Here is a 23,688-nt window from a genome sequence, read left to right on the forward strand (position 1 = left end):
TTACCTTAACTGAGGAAAGTGTTGGCTTTTCTGGTTTCTTTTTTGATCTTTAGATGAAATATCTGTGCTATTGGAGTAAATTTGGTTGGCTGGTCTCTGTTCCCACTACACTTGCAGATGTCAACAATTTATTTATTTATGTATTTATTGTGCTTGTGAGATCTCTCAGCCTACTTTGCATTGTAATACAGGTTCAGTTTAAGGGGTAACTTGATTCCACATGTCTGAGGTGGTAGTTAGATATGAGGATAGCTAGTAAATATGCTTTCTAACAGATATGTAATTAATTATTTAAAAAGAATGAATATCTTTTCACACAAGGCCAAGTTGGCCATTATTGCAGTTGACAATTAAAAACATGCATTTTTAATCACCCAAACTTTAAAAATTTTAACTGTTTTGAAAAGCTTGTAAAAGGACCTTAAAGGTTTTAAGGGAATCCATTGTCAATGCACTGTTTGTTGTTGTTGTCCATGTGTATTAATATTAAATGTGTTGAGCAGGAAACCTAAAACCTCTGTGTCTTCTGCAGTACCAATGGAAAATCTTGGGGACAGAATGAGCGGAGCTGCAGACCAAACTTGTGGAAGAGGATGTCATTCCATGTTAAGAAAAAAGCCCCTGTTGAAGTGAACCAGACTGCCATTATCAAGCCGTTTTCTAATGAGGGAGAAGCAACTGGAGACAGCTGTGTGACAGAGCAGTACGAAGGGGCCCAGCTTTCTCAGTCTTTTACCTGCTCACCCTCTCATTCACCTGCACCGCCCATAAGTCAACATGCAGCAAAGGAAAGGGGTCCCCATTCTGAAGAGAAAGGTGAGGATGTGCAAGTCCTACCAACCTTTGCACCCGAGCTCTTTTCTGGGGTCAGGCGGAGAGGGGGAGACAATGGCCAGATGGCTGCGATTGTAGACGGCGGGGACATTAGCATCATTAGTGTGGGTGAAATTGGCCAAACCCAGGGTACCACCATCATGGACCAGATCAGCTGCGTTGTTAACCGTTTCACAGCCAACATCAGTGAACTGAACACCATGATGCTGCCAGGAGCTTCCATCCTTAGCTCCCCCTCCACCACACCTCTACACGTTGCCTCAGATAACTCCCCGTGTCCTTCCCAGTACTTTGATAGACAGACTTCCTCCACTGTCACCACATATGCTGAAGTAACTGCTGTGTCAAACTGCTGCGATAATCGACCTAAGATTTACGAGCAACTGGCTGGGACTTGTACCGGTGGGAGGCGGGCAAAGAATGCTGAGGAGCTGATGGCTCTGACCCCTCCCTCCCCGTTTAGGGATTTCTCCCTGAGCTCCAACGAGAGCTCCCCTACCTCCCTCTCCCCGGCTTCTGAGGCTGAATGCGACCAGCTGCTGCTGCGACACTACCAGAGCTCCTCGTCCCTTTAAATCTGCCACCCTCTTCGTATTTATCTTGTATCTGGAGTATTTGTTAACTCCTGAGACGCAGCAATCTATCCAGGTCCAAATTTTTTCATGCCTTTCTACATGTGAATAGTGAGTGGGATTTTTGTAATATTTTTCAGTCTGGATGGACTTAATGTGCTTCAGATGTCAGTTGGGCATTAGATTGAGAGAAGAATATGACCAAGGGATTTTTTTTTGAGGGAAAGGGATTTTTTTATGCAGTTACGATCAGATGTTTAGGGTCACTTATAATCAACATGGACATCACATGTGAGGGGCTCTTAATTATTTATTCAAACAAGTCCTTTTTCAGTGATTTCCATGTGTATTATTAACACTTGTCACCTTCAGCATTTTAAACTAGAATTTTTTTTAATGCTTTTCATTTATTTTTATTTTTGTTATCTACACAGGTTTAAAATTACACTTATATATGTATACATATGTACACATCACATTCCTATTGATATTGGGAAAAATGCTCTTCACAGGGTAACATTCTTCTGAATGATTCATTTTAAAATTATTTCGATTGGCTTTTGGAATCATTTTCCTCTGTAAACATAAGCTGTGCCCATTCTACCCATAAAATAACTTGAATTGCGCTTCAGGTAATAAACATTCTTGGTCCTTTTCACTCACTTTGTGCAATGCTTTAATACAACTAGCATTGAAATAGTCCATCAGCATAATTCAACTAACACAATGCTATACAGTTGTTCCAGTATTCTTTGGTCATTAAGATCGAAACTTTTATCCTGTGTGACAAAACAGCTTGATCTTTGTCTCATCACACTAAAAAATATGTGTTAGTTCCGTACTAAATGGCCCCTACCCGCTCAATCGATAATTCATTTTTACTGTCACCATTATCAACAATGACACTGATGTTCCTGCTAGTTTGTTGGTTTTCCAAGGCCAATTCTGGTTACCTGAAGGCATCATTTTAAGTGAGACGGTTACACTTTGGACAGAAGTTTATGTTCCACTAAAGAAAATGATCAGAAATTAGGGCATTGGTTAAAGAACAGTGAGAGTATGCTCCTTGACTGGTGCCAGCCACAGAAATCACTAAATAATTATAAAGATAGATTTCCAACTGAAAACCAACCAGTTTAGATGATCTATACAAATTCTAATAAAATTAGTGGTCAAACTATTTTTTTAGATTACTACAAGGAGCTTTTAGTTACTAAAAGATATTTTTCCTTGTCAGTACCGTTTTTTTCTTCATATATTACATGACCAAGCCTGCATACTGTATACATTTGACAGTGTGGACAATGCTTATTACATTTTATTTTCTGCAAACAAAGGTTGTTTTTAAATTATCATCTGAATCATTATTGCTACATTGTTGTTGTACCTACTCTATTCTGGAAAAGAAGGTTTTAAAAATAGATAATTAAAGATGAAAATTTATTTGAAAATTTAAAAAGACATGTATGTATCTAAATACCTGACCAGAAACGTGCAGTCACACAACTTTAAATATAAAGACAAAAAGGAATTTATTTAAAAATAAAGCTAAGTTCTGCTTTATTCATCAAATTAATGTGGACGTTGATGCGTTGAACCCCGTGGGAATCATTTTTTTCCTGAATATTGTCCAAAGAAGACATTGATGCTAAGCTAAAGACCATTTAGAAGCTATTAAATCCCATCTTTTCGTTCATGAAGACTTTTTGAGTGTTTCTTAAAATGAATCTAAAATAGCATCTCCATCGAAATCAGAGCAGGTATTAAATTGTTGTATTAAGTTACATATTTTAAGCTATATATGATCACTGAATGTATGACTTGTTTTCTGTATGATGTGTTGCTCTTGTTGCTGACAATCACCCTAAGAAAAAATTTTAAACTACATTTGAAACATTTTTACTAATTTATAATTCATTTTTACTAATTTATAATTCATTGGCAATTCTTGCAGAGAGAAAATTTGGTAATATTTGAAGAAAAAAAAACAAATACTGCAAATATTGCATCTTTTTTGTACACGCTCTTCCCTTGTTCAACAAGTCCTCTGCTTCTGTAACAGAAGAAGCTATTCACATCCCCAGGGAATACAAGTTACTGTCTCAGTGGACACATTCATCAGGGACATAACCCACAAAGAGCTTAAAGACAGCTTGGATGTCTTCTTCAGTCTTTTTATCTCGACATGACTTAATAGTATGTACGATGACTTGGGATTTGTACGTAGACCAAAACTATTTTACATCTCAGGATGTGTCTGAACCAAAACCCTTTCTGACTGTAATTCTTTCCTACTGGAATAGTGTGATAACTGGCACATAATGTTTCCGTTTTGCATGATGACTTTTTAAATTGTGTTTAAAAAGTGTTCATTTCAGTTTTTTGAATTATATTTTAAGGGTAATTAGATGCAGTAGCAAATAAATGATAAAGATAGGCGAATGTTTTTACATTTCGCAAAAAGAAAGCACCTTGCAATGAAAATATATTGTTTCCAGTCTTGCTGTGCCTCCTGCTGTGGAGTATGTTTTGTTTCTTTAAAATAGATTTACATTTATTTTTTCTGATACTTAAAGTTCACCTAGTACACTGTTTTCTTATATTTACCCCCTAATTTGAAGATGTAGATAATACTTTGTTTTAACAGGTTTAAAGCTCTTAGTCTGATAATATTTATGTTGCAGCTATCCTTTATGTTTTGTTGATTTCTTAATTTATTGTTTGGCTTCAGTCCTTTATTTGTCTGCTTATATTCACAACGGTACCGATGTGTTTGTATTTCATATTTTTACTAATTCTTATTCAAAATATACTCATGGGAAATGACCATACTTGCATGTAGCTCTGTGCTAGATCAGATTTTAAAGATTTAAAAGTGTGTTTGTAACCTATTAAGACAAGCCTGTACTTTCTTTTATAAATCTGTGAAAGACTTTTACTGCATTAAAGGAATTTCTCTGCTGCCTTGTATCTAAATTCACTTCAGTTTCCTTTACAACTTAATGGAAAAGGAACAATTTTCTCTTTTTAAATTCAATTCATATCAGTTTATTTATGTACCGTCAATACACAAGACATCATCTCAAGGCCCTTTACAGAGACAATTCATCCATATAATCTGTTACGGATTTCAGTGCTGATCCATCCAGCGATTTATATACAAACAGGAGAATCTAAGTTACATAGAGCCAATTCAATTTACTTTATTTATATAGCGCCAATTCACAACACATGTCATCCCAAGACACTGCACAATTCAACCAGATCATACAGTCAAATTGTTTAAAGTTTTTTATCTAAGGAAAACCAGCTGATTGCATCAATTCATTGACTCGAAGGCAATCCTATACACTAAGCATGCTTGTAGCGACAGTGGAGAGGCAAAACTCCCTTTTAACAGGAAGAAGCCTCCAGCAGAACCAGACTCAGTGTAAGCAGCCATCTCCTGAGACAGACTGGGGTTCAAGGAGACAGAAGCAGACATAGAAAAAGAAGCAGAGATACAGAAGGCAATTGTTAACCAGCTCCACAGGCGGCCCTGTCCAGGAAACACACAGCCGTCAGCGGAGCTCAGAGCCAGCTCCTACGTCAGAGGAACAGAACTACTCTGAAAAAAAGGCAGATCAAGAACATCTATTAAAAAAAAAAGGTTTTGATGGCAGCCAGTGTAAGGACTTCAGTTCTAGGGGCTACTCAGTGGGGCAGTGGGTAGCACTGCTGCCGTGCAGCAAGAAGGTTCCCCATTCAAATCCTGGCCCGAGGTCTTTCCGCATGGAGTTTGCATGTTCTCCCTAAGCATGCTTGGGTTCTCTCCGGGTACTCTAGCTTCCTCCCACAGTCCAAAAACATGATGGTTAGGTTAATTTGTTTCTCTAAATTTTCCTTAGGTGTGAGTTTGTGTGTGAATGGTTGTTTGTCTCTGTGTTGCCCTACAATGGACTGGCAAACTGTCCAAGATGTACCCTGCCTCTCGCCCATAGATAGCTAGAAATAGGCACCAGCTGGGATAAGCATGACAGAAAAGGGATGTTAGTTTTAGTGAGAACACAGGCAGCAGCATTTTGGATCCGCTGTGGCTGTCTGAGGGACTTTTTAGGCAAAACTATGATGACACCATTTGTATAAATAAATTCTACTAAATTTCTTTTTCTAGGTCCTGCTTGGACATTAGTCCTTTAGTTTGGGAAATGTTCTTCAGGTAATAAAAGGCTGACTTGTTGCAGCTTTTATGGGCCTCTGTAAAGCAGCCGGCTGCCTGCAAAGTCATTATAACTGATTTTGTTGTTTGCTATAATCTCACCTAAGGGGACCATGAAATATTAATTTGAAGGGCCCCCAGAATGAATCCTTGAGGAACCCCACATGTGAGTTTTCTGTTCTCTGATTCAAAGTTTCCTATTGACACATCAATTATGGATACCTAAGAAGAAAAAGAACAACATTAATGAACCATCTACTTGCTCTGTCAGACGAGTAATGCTTTTTCTTTTGAAGACTGTCCTTAAACAATTCTCATTCACAGAAGCAGAGAGACATGCCGGACCGTTGTCTGGTGAATGACACAGACTATGAACTCACTACACTGCTTACTGCAGTCCCATTAAGAAAATAGCTAAAATACTTAACATTAAAGCACAGCTGAAAACGTTATGTTTTTTTTTTTTTTTTTTATAGGCCCAATGTCTGATGTAGCCTAATGTGCAAAGAATGAAGGTGGTGAGACATTCCATTCTGAATCCTGGGAAGCACCTGTATTTTCCAAAGACCATCCATCAATAACTGCATGTTACATAGCCTGCAGGCTTGGTGCTAATGAAATCAGTAACAGAAAAAAAATAAAAATAAAAAATGTTGCAATCGTTGCTTTTGATGTGTCAGATTTAATGGACAAAAAGATAGAAAAGAGGGGCAGACAATTAGAGAATATCTAAATATCCTACAGCATCCTAATGAAAAATGTAGGAAACTTCATTTTTATTTAGGAAGCCACAAATACAGAAACTTATATAATCAACCATTCTTCTAGACATAGATAATACTGCCCTAAAGATTACTGCCTCTTTAATGCATTTGGATACTAAGTGTGTATTATGGCACTTTAAAGATCCATTTCAAACTGTGGAGCTCCAACTAAATGCTATTTTTTTGTCAATATCTAAAAGTAAAATGTTGATCTCTGCATGTGCACAGACTTCGATATTAGTATGTGCTGATTTATAAGACTATTTCAAAAATGATCACATCTTACTTATAATCTTATTAAGTTTGGAATATTAGTGCTCAGTCTCTGGTCTCAGGACACTTTGAATCCTATTGCTATTCAGGTCAGAACAGAAAGGCGGAAGAAAGCTTTTAGCTTTTCTGTTCCAACTTTATGGAACAGTTTGTAGTCAGAGTTAAACCCTTAAACTCTGTGTTATCTGGGAGTATTTAAGGCTATAATAGAGCATTTCCAACTTACAAATGTAGATTTTTTCTTTTTGTGTGTAAATGGCTTTGTTGAATTTAAACTTTTTGGTGAAAAAGTCTATTGTAGGACTATTCATAAAGTAAATATGTTAAAACAAATATTCTCTTACTTACTTTTTTTTGCAAAAGAGTAATTTTAATTAAAATATCTTATTATTATACCTATTATTAGTTGGAGTAAATACTTTAACAATTGACAAATACATTTCTTGGTATTTAACATAACAAAATGATATATATTGAGGACTAATATAATGTCTCATTTAGGGTAGCATAGGAAAATGATCAACAGAAAAATGTTACTAAGATGCCTATTTGATTTTATGAGCATAATAATAGTTCCATCGTGAACATCAATAACACAAAAGTGGGTATCTGTTATAAAATAAAATATATTAAGTATTAAGTTTATATGTTATAATATTGATTATGCTGTGCTGTTATGTTTCTATGCTTCCTGTCTCTCATGCAACATTAAATTGCTTCTCAGTCTTTAAATAGAAAAGCAGCAAAACATTGTTTTAGCTCATTTAAACATTTTTGCTGACAATGGCAGGCTACAAAAGCGTGTAAATACTGTGATTTAGAGCCTAAAGGCGGAAGTTCAACTGAAGAAACTGACTGCTCTCTTACATCCACCTGCGGCACAGCCAGTCAGCCTTGAACCACATCTCCACAAAAGCCAACTGGCAAAGTTCATCTTAAAAGGCCTCGGATCTGCAACTCGTATTCTCCTGTATGCAGGCAGTGGATGCGCTGTGTGACTTCATTCAGATGACACCATTTCAACCCAACTCCAGCCGCTCCTCCTCCATCGTAGCTAAAGCTTAATCAGAGTGTCATTCCTCCTGGACTCTTATTGCATTCACTGTCTCATCTCAACCGGTCTGGCAGAAGACCGCCAGGAGCGGAGCTAGATGGGGGGCCAGGGGTGGCCATGGTTAATTATGCACATCTATATACTAACATTAAAGATGATAAATACAGAACTTCTGGTCTTTTCAGAACTAGATTTTGGGTTTTATGGGGTAAATAGACAATGATGTGTCTCTGCAAGTCATCTAGGAGTCTTCAGTGAAATCATAGATAAAGATATAAGTATTTTAATAAAAACTTATTAAATGACAAATTTATGTAGATATTAGTATTTGTAAATATCAATTTTATGCAGAATAATTACAGAAAAAGTAGGTAAGTAATGACAATGGAAAAGATGTTTGCCCAAAACTCAAACCTGAAAGAATTTTATCCACTATATCTTTTATGTAGAAAGCAGAAATATTTGAATATAATTGTCTATTTGTTAGCAAAGGCTATGGGAAAGTATAGTTTATCTTTATTTAGAAAATATAAATTTTTGCTCGTTAATTTTCCTGTTGGAACAGTTTAGATTGACCGTGAGGTTTTGGTGCCTATCTACTTTCGGCCACTCCTCAGTGTACATAGGTTATCGCCTGGCCACCCTTATTGAAATTTCCTGGCTAAACCTCTGAAGACCGCCATGTTGAGCCTGGTTCTGCCAGAGGTTTCTTCCCAACCTGGAGTTTTTCCTCTCCACTGTCGCTTCATGCTTGCTTATCATGGACAGGTTCTTTCAACCTGTGATATCTAACTGGACTTCCATCTTCCAGGTCCCTGAGTAAAGCTCTAGTATCAGCTCACGCAGTCCACTGGATCTAAACTCAGCATACTGTCTCTCTAACCAGCAGTCTGCAGACTGACCAATTTCATCTAGTTTCAGGCCTGGGGGGTAAACAGTCCTGTTCTTTGCTCCTGTTCATGCATATCTATCAAAATTAAGCTCTATGTTTCCTGCCAAGGTCTGAGCGCCAAAGACAAAGTAATTGTATCAATAAATGCCTCCTAATTGTCTTTTCTCTTCATGTGCGTTTTTCAGTTGGAAGTTTTTCTATTTCATGAATAACTTTGCTGATGGGTGTCATTTTATTTTAGTTTAAGTATGCCATGTTTCTTTATATTTTCATACGAGCTCTCAGAACTGGGTGGCTCTCATAATAATAGGAAGTGACTGCGTCTTTGCATGCTTAACGTTACTCAATAACTAAAAAGGTAAATATATTGCGTCTCCCTATGCAGACCGCGCCTTTGGCTGCGAGTTTTTGCAGCAGCTCTTTTCATGCTTCCAGTCCAGGTCACAAGTTTCTAAGATCGGCCCCTCTGCAACCTCACGCTCACATGGAAGGCGGTTCCTCTGCCCAGGAATAAGAGGAGATACTCGGCTTAAAAAACTCACTTTTACAGTGTTTAAAGATCCTCCTGTAAGCTGCCACCTTCTGAGACACGAAAGGTGGGATGACATCTCACATTCCTCACTCCAACGGCATGCAGAGCCTGCAGAAGGAGCACCTGTACAAGGTGCTGGTCATCGGAGACCTCGGAGTCGGGAAAACCTCCATCATCAGACGCTACGTTCATCAGACCTTCTCCAGTAACTACAGGGCAACGATCGGAGTGGATTTCGCTTTAAAGGTCTTGAACTGGGACTCGGAAACTGTGCGGCTGCAGCTGTGGGACATTGCAGGTGGGGGTATTTTGGAAACAAACTACGATATTTGACAAGAAAAAAGAAAAACAAAACACAACACTGGAAAAACTATCTAGAAATAAGTAAAACTTCTTAAATTAAGTGTATTTACCCCTAATTGGATGAGACAGTTTGCCAATGGAATGAGTATTTTTACTCTTAAAACAAGATGATTAGATAATATGCACTTTAGATAAGACAATGCAATTTTGTTTTCTTATTTTAAGTGTAAATTGTCTTGTTCCATTGGCAAAATGTATCTAAACGCGTCCAGAACGCTGTCAATATGAGTGTATGTCTGCCTTTTATGCTCTGACTGCAGACTTTTTCATATTAAAACGTGTAAGAACAAGGGAAGCTATGACATAAATAAAAAAAAGTTTAGAAAAATGCCATCTCATTTCCTGCACTAAAGCTGATAGTTTAAGGAGATAACACTTATCTTTAAACTTTCAGTGATCACTGAAGTTATGAAACCCAACTTGAATTGCACTGTCATGAGGGAGAAGTAGACCAGGACATTGTTTCTTTGTCATTTTTTTTAGGTATGATGTTACCTCATGTGATCAGGTCCATGTGAGGGAGATTTAAAAGGCCAGTCACAGGAATGTCATTGCAGCCTAAATACAACCACAAAAACATCCTTGCTCAGTCACACTCACTCACACTAACCCACAAATGCACACGTGCACACATTGCATTGAGTCATTTAAGTCACATTACTAATGCATTGAAAAAGTGTTCACGTCTGCTGCTTTTGTAATGTTGCTCTGGTCACTAGGACAAACATTGATCTTTTTGAAACTGAATTAAAACTGAGTAATTTGTTCAATTCAGAGCCACTTCAATGATATTTTATAGATACCGAAGGCATGTAGTTATGTGCGTAGAGTGAGAAGCTGGACTGGAGTGATTGGAATATGGATGGATTTACAGGCCAGTTCTGGTGCTCAACTAATCCTTTACAGGAACAGACCTTTTTGAATTTTGTAAGAAATTTCAAAAATAATGCAGCCTTTTTCTTTAGTTTTTACAACTTTGAAAAATTAATGTTGGCCCAGCACACAAAGGTCATACAGAATACCATTCAGTTTTTGATTGTAATGTTACAAAATGGTGGGAAGTTTTAAATATATGAAACTATTTTATTGCATTGTATTGCAACTTTCGGAACAGTATAGACACATGAGAAACATCTTCATTCATGGTATACATGTTTTAAGGAATCAGTCTGGTAATCAGGTCTTGTGACATCATCATCAACTGACAGTATGACAAGTGATTTGTTTGTTAGTGTGTCTGTGACCGATGCAGACAAGGCTTCCTTATGAAGAATGTAATTGTTTTAGATGAAGGGGAGAGGGTTTTTATCCATTGATGAAGTTGTTTTTTTCTGTTCCTTGATAAAAAATAAAAAATTTTCTTTATATGAAGAGTTCTCCAGTTACCTGCAAACTTGAAGCACATTTAGTCATCAGCTGGAGATTAATCACAATTTTAAATGATGCTATAGACTCTAAGGAAATGTCTTGTTTCATTGCACAAAGATCTTTAAAAATGGCAATAATTTAGAAAATCTGAATAACTAGACTTGTTATATACCATCTACAGACCAGTATCATTGTTTATTCTGAGCAGGAACAAGTAGCTGCATTGACAGATTAATTACGTGATGGTAAACAGGAATGTGTTGTTTCATTGGAATGTGGAGACAGCTGACTGCAGCCCTTTTACCAGCTGCTTTAGATATAATGCTGGGAAAACAATGCAGAAAAGGTCTGATCACGGCAATGCCATGGAATCTTACAGCCATAATGAATGAGGCTCCCTTTGTCTGTGCATGTGCCCATCACAGGTCAAGAACGATTTGGGAACATGACGCGGGTGTACTACCGCGAAGCCATGGGGGCCTTCATCGTATTCGACGTTACACGGCCAACCACCTTCGAAGCTGTTATTAAGTGGAAGGAGGACCTGGATTCAAAAGTTATGTTTGCTAATGGACAGAGGATTGCTACAGTGCTGCTGGCTAACAAGTGTGACCAGGGCAGGGAACTAAGCAATAATGGTGTCAAAATGGATCAGTTCTGCAAAGATCACGGCTTTGTTGGCTGGTTTGAGACCTCAGCAAAGGTAAGACTCCAAAATACGTTAGGTTTAATTGTTTCATATTTGTGTCTTGGCAATTGTTGTATCATAAGTTGGAAGTTGGAGTTTATAAAAATAGCAGGTCAGCTTACGCTTGGTGTATATTGTAATTTGCAACTAACCATCTAATCACCACACTTTCCAGGCAAACCTGTAGTGTTGAGAAAACAATATTCATACCTGATAAACTTTTTGTTTTGTTAGAACCAAAGACATCGATATATGTTTTATGTGATTACTGTCCATTCATCTTTGTAAATTAAAAAGGCTTGCTGAGATTTTTATAACATTATAAAATACATTTTAGAAAATTATTTGAATTGTTTTATAGGATTGACCTCACTTTAAAAAGGGAAATATCATTACTGGTATTAACAATTTTCTAACTAGAAAGTTAAGAACGGCAAGTTTAAAAAAAGATTTTAAGTTACTCTCAAAACTTTTTTTTTAGACTAAGAAGTTTTTAAATCTAATTTCTATATTGCATTTATTTCAAATTTCCATTAACAACACCATTTTACCCATATTCTCACACTTATTCCATCCCTGTGGGGCCGATGCGTATCTCTGGCAATCTATGGGCGAGAGGCAGGGTACACCCTGGACAGGTCGCCAGTCTGTTGCAGGGCAATGCAGAGACACAAAGATATACAATCATATAAACACACACTCACACTCACGTTTTTGGACTGTTGGAGGAAACAGGAGTACCTGGAGAGAACCCACCCATACACAGGGAAAACATGCAAACTCCATGCAGAAAGACCCTGGATGGGGAATCAAACCCGGAACCTTTTTCCTGCAAGGTAGCAGTGCTACAATACTGTATGTGCCACCGTGCAGCCCAGTTTTTTTGTTCTTGTTTATTCAAATTTTCATTCATGAAATGCGCTCTTTGCTAGCAAAATTATTGGAACAAAATTGACTCCATCTAGGTGCACGTTCACACTAATGAGTTTTGGAACCTATATATAAATGTTACATTCACAAAGAAGCAACATAATTTACAAGATTTTAACAATTTAAAGCACTCTGCTTGACAGGTTTTTACCTGCACTATAACCAAGCTGTCTGCCTCAGTAAAATGGGTGAAGTAGCGTATTTGTTTCACTAATGTCTGCACTAAAAGGCTCATTTCAAAGCAGCATAAGTCTAATTTGAATAAATACTGTACATAGTGCTGGATGATGCTCCATATATACTATTGTAGCTGTAATCCTTCATATGGCTGCCATGGCATAAAACGCACGTAGATCAACCTTATTACTCCAAGCCATTGATTTAAATAAGTTTGAGAGCGGAGCAGTGGAAGTTGCGCTCTGTCTGTAAGGGCCAAAGCAGGGGGAAAAATTCAGGGCACTCCACTGCTCCAGCCATCATTCTGGTTGCAGAGCCAGTGGCTATACAGGGGTGCACAGGGGGGAGTGGTCATGATGCTGCAGCTGACAACCTGAGCACCCTCTCTGATAGAATAAAAAAATTATTATAATAATACTCATACCTTAAGACGGGTACGACGGAAAGTCTCACAGGTTTTAAAACAGACTTTTTCAATCGGAATATATGGTAAAACTGCAGCTTCTGTCTATCGCATTGGTCAGTAATTTTATCCATGATACATAGCTTTTTTCCCTTAATAAACATATCCTAATTTTAGAATAGTTAATTTTTTTTGTAATGTCTTACTATTTTGTTCTATAAACTAATTTCTCAATCAATTTATGTAGTAGAGACATCTTCTATCTAGAGACAGGGCATAAAGATTTCTGTGTTTGTAAACTTTTTCTGGTAACCCATCTATGTGCACATGTGAAAGAAAGAGTCGACTTAAAAAAATTGCCATATAGTTCCCCAATTTAGTGTTAGATATCATTTTAATATATCAGTTTCTTTAAATGTGAGAAATTTACGGTCTTAAGTAAAGACTTTCTGTCCTCAAAGTCCCTTCAGGCAGCAACACACCTCCCTACGGAGCCAGCTGGAGTTTCAAATCCATTTGGAAACTGCCTTAATGAAGTTGATACAACTGTTTGATGTGCAGAAACTCTGTAATGTCCAAAGTTTTGGTTTTTAAAAATCATAAAATTATTTGATTTAGAAGAATTTACAGCTATGTCTAATAATTTAAACTATCTAAAGACAAATATTGGATTTTAATTTTTTAGTAAATCTGAAAGTGTTGAATTTAAATAGTAAGGTGAATACTTTATAGGGCAATAGAATTAAGAGGAATTTAAAAATGGCTTCTAAAGGTGGGCATCGATCCTAATAATAATTTTGACGCTTAAATTTTGTTAATGCAGTTTCAGTTATGCAGTATGTTCTTTGTGAAATGCTTTTAGTTTTATGTTCAGAAATCCAAACCCAATTCAATACTAACACATCTTTAAATGAAACCAGCGTTGTCTCCTTTCACTTTTGACACTGATGTGTTGAAGTGTGCTGCCTTTCTTTTGGCACTAAGACTCGACATTCTGAAAGTTCATGATGAGTATGTTTGTCCTAAAGAAATAAACGTTCACAAACAGATGTCACACCCATTTTTACAGCAGCATTTTAAATGTTTGTAATTTGTTCAAACCCATAGTGGTGTCCATGGGATATATGCTGTTAAAAAGAATCGGTGGAGTCACTACCTGATCCATACCGGAAGCAGAATCTGTACATCAACTCATTTGCAAATGCGCAACCAGATATTCATCCAGGTTGCCATAAATAATGTAATTATTGTACTAAAAGTACTTATTTATATCCTTAAATCAATAAAGAATACAAATAAACATCTTTAAAAAAAAACATTTTTATGACTTTTTGAGACAATTAGTTGCTTTTTAAATTTTCTCAGTTAAAGTGCTTGTCTTACATCATCATCAGATATGCTCAGAGTAGCCCAGCAAAATGTAAATAAACCATTTATCTGCATTTTAGTTGTTTCTTTCTTTAGATTATGCACTGTATGCCACAAGGACAACAGGAAAGGAAAAAATAAAACTTAAAAAGACTAGATTTATGTTTAAATCCAAAGCTGAAAAGATTAAAAAGATTAGCTCCTAGAAGTAGCGTAAGATCCCATTTCCAGTATAGATGAGTGATAAAACAGAAAGGATTCATTCTTAACCTTTAACACATTATAGTTTAATACACCTCCCATTTTTGTGGAGGGAAAGCTTAATTTAGATGTGTTTTACAAAATAAAAGCGAGGGCGACCCGGATGTATATCTGGTTGCACATGCGCAAATGAGCTGATGGTAGGGATCGTGCTACCGGTAAGGATCGGGTAGTCATAGCGGGGAGTTATTTAAAAAAATGGTAAGATGCTTCCAATATAACTTTGTTTATAAAAGTTCTTAACAAAAAAAAATGTCACTCATATTGATAATTAAGATAATTCGTCTAAAATTAATTTAATTTCTCCCAAAAGCTGTTAGTCTGTGTAATGTGTCTTGTAGAAATACGTTTTTTTGCAGAACAAGCCAATAACTGTCATGTATGTTGTTTTATTGAAGTGGAATTTCAAATCTCCTTCACAATCAATATGTAATTTGATTTTAGGCTGTATTTAAAATGCGTAATCCCACCTCTATAAAAAAGAGAGATTTGAACTTCCTTCACTCAGATTAAACATACCAAATTAAGCATGTCGAGCTACCAGTATCAAGGTAGTTGCCTCAGAGAAGGGTGCCACGTGTTTCTTATAGTTCCGCAGGATCAAATTGGAGAAAAAATAAACAAAAAAGCGGTTTTGTTGTAGAAGTCAAGATAAATAGTTATAGTTGAGTTGAAGTTTAAGATCAAATATTACAAAAAAGTTAAAAAAAACAAACCACTGGACTTTGTTTCCAAGTTCGAAGACATTTCGCGTCCCATCCAGGAAGCTTTTTCTATTCAAATGTCAGAAAGCCTTGTTTTTGCTTAGGCAACATGCAAATCATCCGTTTCAATTGGCATCTTGTCTAGGCAAAAACAAGGCTTTGTTGGGCCTTGTTTTTGCTTTTTTTTGTTGAGTTGCTGTATAAAGCAACTCAAAGCTATTTCTGACATTTAAATTGAAAAAAGCTTCCTGGATGGGAAGCGAAATGTCTTCAAACTTGGAAACAAAGTCAAGTGGATTGTTTTTTAACCTTTTTGGAATGATTATGACCTGGATGACAGAATCTTCACCAGCATAAGATCAAATAATTTGGTTATGTTATACATTTTTGTCATAACTTGTCAAAACCTCATAATATTGTGATTTTATTTGGTGATATTGGATGCTATCCATTATTGTTCAGTCAGTTTTTTTTATATATATATCCAACTCTCTGTTTTAGGACAACCTCAAAATCAGTGAGGCTGCAAACTTCCTGGTCAAGCACATCATGGCGACAGAAAAAGACATTGTGAGGTCGGTGGTGCCAGACACCATCTCCCCTCACATGGACTCCAACAGGCAGATGAGTTGCTCTGGTTGCTTCAAATAGTGAAAGGAAGGAAGCAATGATGAATGGACATGTGAGAGCGGAGGCGTAACGGGACTAAGAAGATTGGGCAATCTGCCAAAGGAAATTCTATGTAGTTTTCAGAATGGAACAGTAAGAGGTCTTTGGTCTATGCAGTCAAACATTTATTTGGTACTTGTGTTGTGATGATCAAAGCTAACATGGACACTAAAGCTAACCCCTCCCGAATTGTGGTCTTTAAGTGTTTCTGGTAACACAACTATCTATCTGTCTGCAAAACACAATAGAAAGCAAATGCAAGAGTAACATATTCTGACATATTTCCTTTAACTATTATCCTCTTCCTTCTCACAGCTGTTTACTTTGAACTGAAACGACAACTTTCTTACATTTCTAAAGAAAGTAGGGCTGCTAGGGCTAACTAGCGATTATTGAGAAAATCATTTAATCTGTTGATTATTATTTCGATTAATCTATTAATAATCAGATAGCAAAGGTTCCTTAAAAAACATTTTTACAAAATTAATCCAAGTGAAACTTCAACTTTTCCACTTGAAGAGTTCTTCATAGAGCATATTGACAGATGAAAAATACTTTTATCATCTTAAATGTAATATGTTCATACCGGTATATTTTTTTTTTTATAATTTTATTATGATTCCTGCTCTAGATGGGTTGCTCTGTCAGCTAAAAGCAGGTTTGAGTCTCTAAACTTCAGTTAGATTAATCTGATTGTTTCAGCCCTAAAGAGAACAAATAAAACTTCTCAATTTCGTCTAAGCCATGATGTGCAGTAAAGTGAAAGCTCATATAGGGCCTGATCGTGCAAGCAAAGGTGATCTACTAACCAGGTGCATAACTTAATTTGTAAGTGTGAATGCATAACTGACTGAATTTTGAGTGCATTGAAGAGGCAGTTTGTTAGTACAGAACTTAGTAATGTACAGAATACATTTTCCTTCTTAAATACGCAGAGCATATGCTGATCTCCAGAACATACAAACAACTTGCATCTGTATTTAGCACATACGAAAGTTAGGGTCCAATTTCCACAGAAACAAATCTACAGTCTTTGTGGTGAGAAGAATGCATATGGGCCATAACAGACAGGAGAGAGAACATTCAATTAATGTGTTGTAATATATTTGGAACTTCAAAAATTAAAAAAGGACTGACATATCTATCCAACAATGCTATTTTTGAGCAGCAAAATACAAGTATATCACACTGTTACTCCAAATTACAATACCATTATATCAGAATCACTCTGGAGCTTTATAAAACCTAGAAAAGGTGGTGCAGATTTGAATTGATTGCTGCATGTTACATTTGAAATGCAGGGAAAAACAAAAAAAAACTCTGAGATTAGGGCAGCAGGACTGCAAACAATTTTATGAAATTAACCAAAAAAGCAATATAAATAAATCTACAGATTTAAATTCTATATTTCGTTTACAGACACTCTGCTCTCCCAAACTCTCCCCTCCCCGTTTTGCACACATAAAATCTTCATTTAAAACAGGGTGGTTTACTATACCTACCATTCACTGTGCACAGCACCTTAGTAGATCACACACACAATAACCCTTATAAAAGCATGTGAAACTTTTTTGTTTCCCAAGCTAAGGTTATTAGTAGATCAAGGCCTTATACGTAATGATGATTTCGCATTTTCTTTGTTAAGCAAACTTATGACTTCTTTGTTTAAAAGCTTTTAGAAAAAAGTACCATCAGTGATGGATGAAGTACTCAAAAGTAGTATTTGAGTGAAAATATAAATACTTATATTCAAATCTTGTTCAACTACAAGTAAAAGTTACTGAGTCAAACATCTACTCAAGTTAAAGTATTGAAGTATTCCCTTTTGAAAATACTTAAGTATTTAAAACTATATGGATTTAAAAGTACTTAAATATTCAAAAATACAATTTGAATCTTTTAATATCAGTACATTTATGTGTAAGTTTCATTTTCAGAGCAACTTTAAAACAATTTTGTAGCTTTCAGAAACCACCTGATGTATAGATACATAGAGCCAGTCTGCTACAAATTCTACACCTCCTGTAAAGAACTTGAAAAAATTAAGGGCAGCTATTTTGATTTGTATTTCTTATTTAAAAACAAAGCAAAAAAACAAAACAGGATTGTCTTGATTCTCCTCAAAATTACACAATGCAATAAATGTTTAAGCTTGAATCTATTACCACAAAGAAATCGCAACTCATCCTACTGAACAACTTGGCCACATGGCAACAACTAACACCCTAATTAAAAATATAAGCTAAAAATAATATCTTCCCTGAGTTTCTCACATTTGTGCAAATGTCTAAAACAGTGGTTACTAAAATTCAGTCCTAAGGGCTGCTATCTTGCAACAAGTAACCAGCAGCTTCCTTGGAATGTAGTGGAGTACAGTAGAAATTACAATATTTGACTTGGAAATGTAGTGCAATGAAAGTTCCACCCAAACAATTACTCAAGTAAAGTATAAATACCCAACATAATTACTTAAGTACAGTAAGTAAGTACATTTACTTTGTTACTTTCCACCTATTAGGGAGTACTATTCCTGTATTTATAAAAAGGCAAACAGAACTGTGGACCTCTTTGGATGATGCAAAAGTTGTGTGGAAATCTATACATGTTTTCATTATGATTTTAAAATCTTTATATTCCTTTTGTAAGTATTTTATGATGCATTTTAAGTTTGAAAATATATCCCCCAAACGACCGTATGAGGTGGAGTGTATTCTCAAATGTAAAGAGTAACACGGTTTTATTTATAGTAAGAATCTGGTAAGACTGTGTGGTTGAAAAGCCATAAAACAGTTGGAGGTTTGACTGACTTTTCAGACACAGTCGCTCCCATTTCTATCAGATGGAAGTGTGACAGGTTTACAAACCGCATGAAGTTTTATTGATCTCAATGTTATAAGCTGAGCACACTTCAGTTCGTCCACCAAAACCTCAGTATCCATGGTAACAAGTCTTTTTATGGGGTTTGCTCTACTATCTATGTAGAGCTGTTTCTCGCTGTGCCATGCACACAGACACACACTAAAGAGCCCAAAAAGACTCTGCATGTCTTCTCTCCTACTCAGCTGCTTTGTTGTTGTTGCTGTTTCGCAATCTCTTTTTTTCACAGCTCTCGCTTTATGAATTTAAAGGTTATTTCGGCTTTTCAGAGTCTCGCTATTAATAGACACCTAAATGTTCTGCACAAACCCGGCATTCTGCTTTTACATGTTTTCCACCTGGTGAATTAGATGTGTCCCTTGGGCTGCAACATGTTACTGTGACCCAAAAAAAAAAAACACCCAAGGCAAACAGGGACATCATTCAAAGTTATTGTATGGTAAAGAAAAAAACAGAATAAATTATTTTTTATTCTTAAAAAAAGCAACACTGTAATATATATCAAATCTTATAACTTGAGTACATAAACTAATTGGAATAGTAATGCTTTAATAAGAAATATAAATTTTGAAGAAAAGTCCCTACGTATATATATGTTTTCTATAACATTATGGGGATGTATCTTTGACTGTTCCTCTTTTACACTTTCCTAGATTATCCAGAGTCTTGGACCCTCTTATGAATACTTCTTATTGCCAATACCTTTCAGAAGAAAGTTGATTTTGTGAGGGTTATTTTGTGTTGGTTTGAACATTTATGTTTTGAATATTTTTTTGACCAGATTTCATTTCCTGCCAGGCTTGAATTCCATATTCCATTATCTTTTCCAGTTTAAGAAATGGCTAAGCGCAATCAGCCTTTGTTTCACATCATATTCATACCCGTTGTTTAATTATGAGTTCCTTATTCACATTTTCTTGACCAGTAATTAAGTTAAACAGCAAGGTATACATTTATAAAATGCTCCTAAATCTACATGTCATCATTTTTTTTTATTAACATTGTTGGAAATTTCCATAACTATCAGAGATTAAGTAAAAATTGTTACTTCTTAAGGTGAGTTTTTTGTTGATATCATAGTGTTAATGTCCTTATTAGTAAAAAATGAAGCATTAATGTGAGACCATGTCAGATATAAGGACTGCCCCTTTAGCAGGGAAGTTTCCCTGCTGATGGTTTGGGACTCATGTGACTAAATGTGATATCAATGCAGTGTCATCATATATGAAAAACAGGACCATTTTTGTGTGTTTTTCTTTATTAAAAAGATGTATTTGCACTTCTAAAGCTCATTATACCAATTCTGACTTTGGATGTATTTATTGTGTGGTTAAACGAGATGATGAAATAAATTAGTTTCACACATAACGTGTCTGTTTTGTGAACACATTCGTATTTCATAAAACACTGGAGACTTTGATAGTATTCAACCTTTAACCTAGAAAATTTTTTCTCACTAAAGCAGAACATTGTGAATCACTGTAAGTTTCAGTGACTAAATTGGCAGGTTTTATTAGTTTAGAGTAAAGACATATTTGTGCCTGCATGCAACTGTTCAGAAGGATCCAGGACTGTCAGGTCACTCATTAGTTCGACACATGACTAGATTATTCCCTGCATGAGGGATTAGATTTGGTCATTTGCCTCTGGCTCCAGTTGAAACTTCCCTGCCAAGACAGTGTGTGTAAAATTGGGCCTCTGGTCGCAGTAAATGTTCTGAAAAGAAGGAAAGATTGTCTACAGCAGTTATGTCGACAAGATGGTGGAGGGATGGTAAGACGAAAGGGCAAATGCATTCTAGACAGACTGAAAGAGGTTGCAGGTTCAAAATTAATATCCCTGTCGGTCCTTAATCCTAAAAGGTACACTTTTGGTTGCTGCTCAGTGTGAGCAGTGGCTACACCTAGTCCACATTTCCTCATTGTGGGACAAGTAATAATAAAATTGTGCTGAGGTGTGTTAAGTTCAGTGTTCTTAGGTCAAAATACAATAATTTTTTAGTTAGACTTAGAGAACTTATTCTCATTTTGTATACACAGAGCGGATACAAAACGAAATTTGTACATCTTTCATGACATTTCCATTCGTTAAAGTGCAGCAGTGATAAAATTTAAACATCTTTCATGACATTTCAATTCGTTAAAGTGCAGCAGTGATCAAATGTAAATAGTGTGGGGAAAAAACGTGGTGCAAAAAAAACGCATTGAAATGGAAGTTCTGAACATTAAATATATAGGGTGCAATTATGCAGGGTTTTGAATTGGCGTTATCAGTGTGAGGCAGAGTCTGCGACATGATTAAAAGTTTTTTCAACAGTAAGGCTGGCTGATGGCGGTGGGAGAAAAGCTGTTTCGGAATCTGCTGGAGCTGCATTGGATGCTTTGAAGCCTCTTCCCAAACGGCAGCAGGGAGAACAGTCCATGGTGGGGGTGTGAGGGGTCATTGATAAGCAAATTCAAATTTTAATGTAGTTCAAATTTTATTCAAAATCCTTGCTGGTTTACCAATGATTGTACTTGAAATAGGAAACGTAGATAGGTGCTTGTTGTAAGCAATGTAATAGAAAACACATATCAAACTTGCACCAAATGTAAAAAACAAATGCATATCATCTACATAGAGCTACGTGAAACTCAAGTTAATCGCTGTGGCTTATGGTCAGACAAAGAAACACCTGAAGACAATGGCAGTAAAAATAAACCCTATATATTTAGACTTTAATTTCTAGTTTAAATGAGCTCATGGAACAGTTCTGTTAATTCGACACCAGTTGGCACATATTTAGCCAGTCTTTGTTGGGATTATGCACCCAGTTTATCCTGCTATCTGTGGTTCTCACAATTTGCCAAGAACCACCTACAGCAAATGTTCAGAGGAGCAGGAAGAGAGAGTAAAATAGATGTCTTAAGGCAGAAATAAGTGAAATCAATGTATAAGCCTGTACACAAATTAGGCATATTTTATAAATTGCAGATGGGAAAAAAAAAAAAGCCCAGACTTGTTAAATAACAAGAGTCTTTTATATGTATACATTTTTTAATTATGTGTACATATGGTAACCTTAGTCCCTGTTGCCAAAATATTTTTTTACAGTAACTAAAAGTGATTCAACAAAAATAAGAGAAATTATACATGTAGCGGTTGTGTTCTCCTTCCTTAAAAGATGTAACCTTGTTTCAGCTTCCAATAATCGTTCAAGTGGAGCCATCTGTTGTCAAATTAAAGAAAAGACAGGATTTTAGTAAATTTACTAAAAAAATAAATAAAATACCATTATTATTATTATGTATGTCCTGTTTAAAACTCATATCGAGAAAGGAATTTCAAGCTAAACAAATATTTAATCCACACAAAAACAGAAGTAAATATAGTATGGCAACCAGATTTTTAACTCAATTAACTGTCGTCATGGGAAGTGTCACTCTTACTGATTTTACTTTTTAATCTTTGAATGATGGGAAGAATAACTTCACACATCATACACAGTTTATGTTGTTAGTTTGTACATTTGGGCTTTCTGATCTCACTTTCACTCAGACTGAGAAGGAAGTGTGAGATTAACCACCATTTCTGTGAACAGCACTGTTTGCTAGTAGTTTTAAGAGTATCAGTCTAATTAGAAATAAAGAAGCAAAAGAAAAAAAGGAGAAAGTAACTAAAATGCTTGCTTTGAAAGCAAATATTAGGTCCATAAACACATTTTACATGACGATAAACGGGAAACTGACAGACCTTATCAAATATTAGGTCCTGTCTTATATACCAACCATATATTTTGTTTTTATTCCAATTTTTTTGTTTTTGTGGTGCTTCTATAGTAAGATTCTAAATTGAACATTAGTAAGTTTCCTTTGCAATTAAGATTCAGTGGTTAACAGAATAAACCAGATTAGCCTCTAACTTAGATTTTCTTTAAGTACCTAATTCTCAGTTAACCCAAAACATTCTTTTATAACACATTAAAGTCATCTGGAACCTTCCTTGTGTCTTTTTATAGCTCTAAATTATAATACCAAACAGATTTGTTATGGATCCCTGCTGATTTTCACCAATGTATTTTATAATTGATTAATTCTGTTTTGCTCCTCCTAAAATTCTTTAATCCATGATAGAAAATTAATTACTGTTTAAACGCTGAAATTCAGCTTCTGTTTTTTAATTCAATTAAATAATGAGATGATTGTCTTTTATCTACGTGTGATTGTTTGCGTTTTCATTTTTCCTATATCTTCATGACTGTGTTTTCAACAGCGGAATATAAATTTGATCATTTTGAAAGAATATCATGGTTTAGAAACACCTATGTAAAAGTCTGCTTCTGAATAAATGATCAGACATGACTTCCACAGGCGAAGAAGACCCACCTCACTGACAGCCGTGAACATCCAGAGTTTTGATGATGAAATAATATAAATATATGGATGTTAGCCTTAGCAATAAATTGGACCGAAGTAATGACACAGATGCATTTTACAGGAAGGTAAGAGTAGATGCTACCTCCTAAGGAGACAGAGATTGCTTATGGAGTGCAGGTGCCCCTGAACACTTTCTTTGACTCTGTTGTGACATCAGCCATGTTTTTTGGTGTGGTATGCTGAAGTATCAGGTTATCTGCAACTAGAAAAGGATACAAATTGAACTTTATTGATCTCACAATGGAGAAATTTACTCTCTGCATTTAACCCATCCCCTGTGGGGAGCAGTGGGCTGCCACTGTGCAGCACCAGGGGAGCAGTATAGGGTTTAGGGTCTTGCTCATAG

General features: G+C 35.9%; 2 protein-coding genes across 2 annotated transcripts in view; both read left to right on the forward strand.

Moving 5' to 3' along the window:
* The window catches only part of LOC107087909 (metabotropic glutamate receptor 5-like), a 28,363-nt gene extending 25,132 nt beyond the window's left edge, over positions 1–3,231 (forward strand). The window contains exon 18 of the mRNA XM_015379749.1: positions 533–3,231. Within this exon, the coding sequence (XP_015235235.1) occupies positions 533–1,409 (877 nt within the window). The 3' untranslated portion in view covers positions 1,410–3,231. The remainder of the gene's footprint in view (positions 1–532) is intronic.
* A 5,804-nt stretch (positions 3,232–9,035) lies between these two features.
* Positions 9,036–18,432, forward strand: LOC107087911 (ras-related protein Rab-38-like). The gene is made up of 3 exons (XM_015379751.1): positions 9,036–9,417; positions 11,276–11,553; positions 15,883–18,432. The coding sequence occupies exons 1-3, from the start codon at positions 9,189–9,191 to the stop codon at positions 16,030–16,032; spliced, it is 657 nt and encodes a 218-aa protein (XP_015235237.1). The 5' UTR covers positions 9,036–9,188; the 3' UTR covers positions 16,033–18,432.
* Positions 18,433–23,688: the final 5,256 nt, after the last annotated feature.

The sequence above is a fragment of the Cyprinodon variegatus genome, unplaced genomic scaffold (assembly GCF_000732505.1).
Source record: "Cyprinodon variegatus isolate N-32 unplaced genomic scaffold, C_variegatus-1.0 Scaffold199, whole genome shotgun sequence".
In the NCBI taxonomy this organism is placed as follows: Eukaryota; Metazoa; Chordata; class Actinopteri; order Cyprinodontiformes; family Cyprinodontidae; genus Cyprinodon; species Cyprinodon variegatus.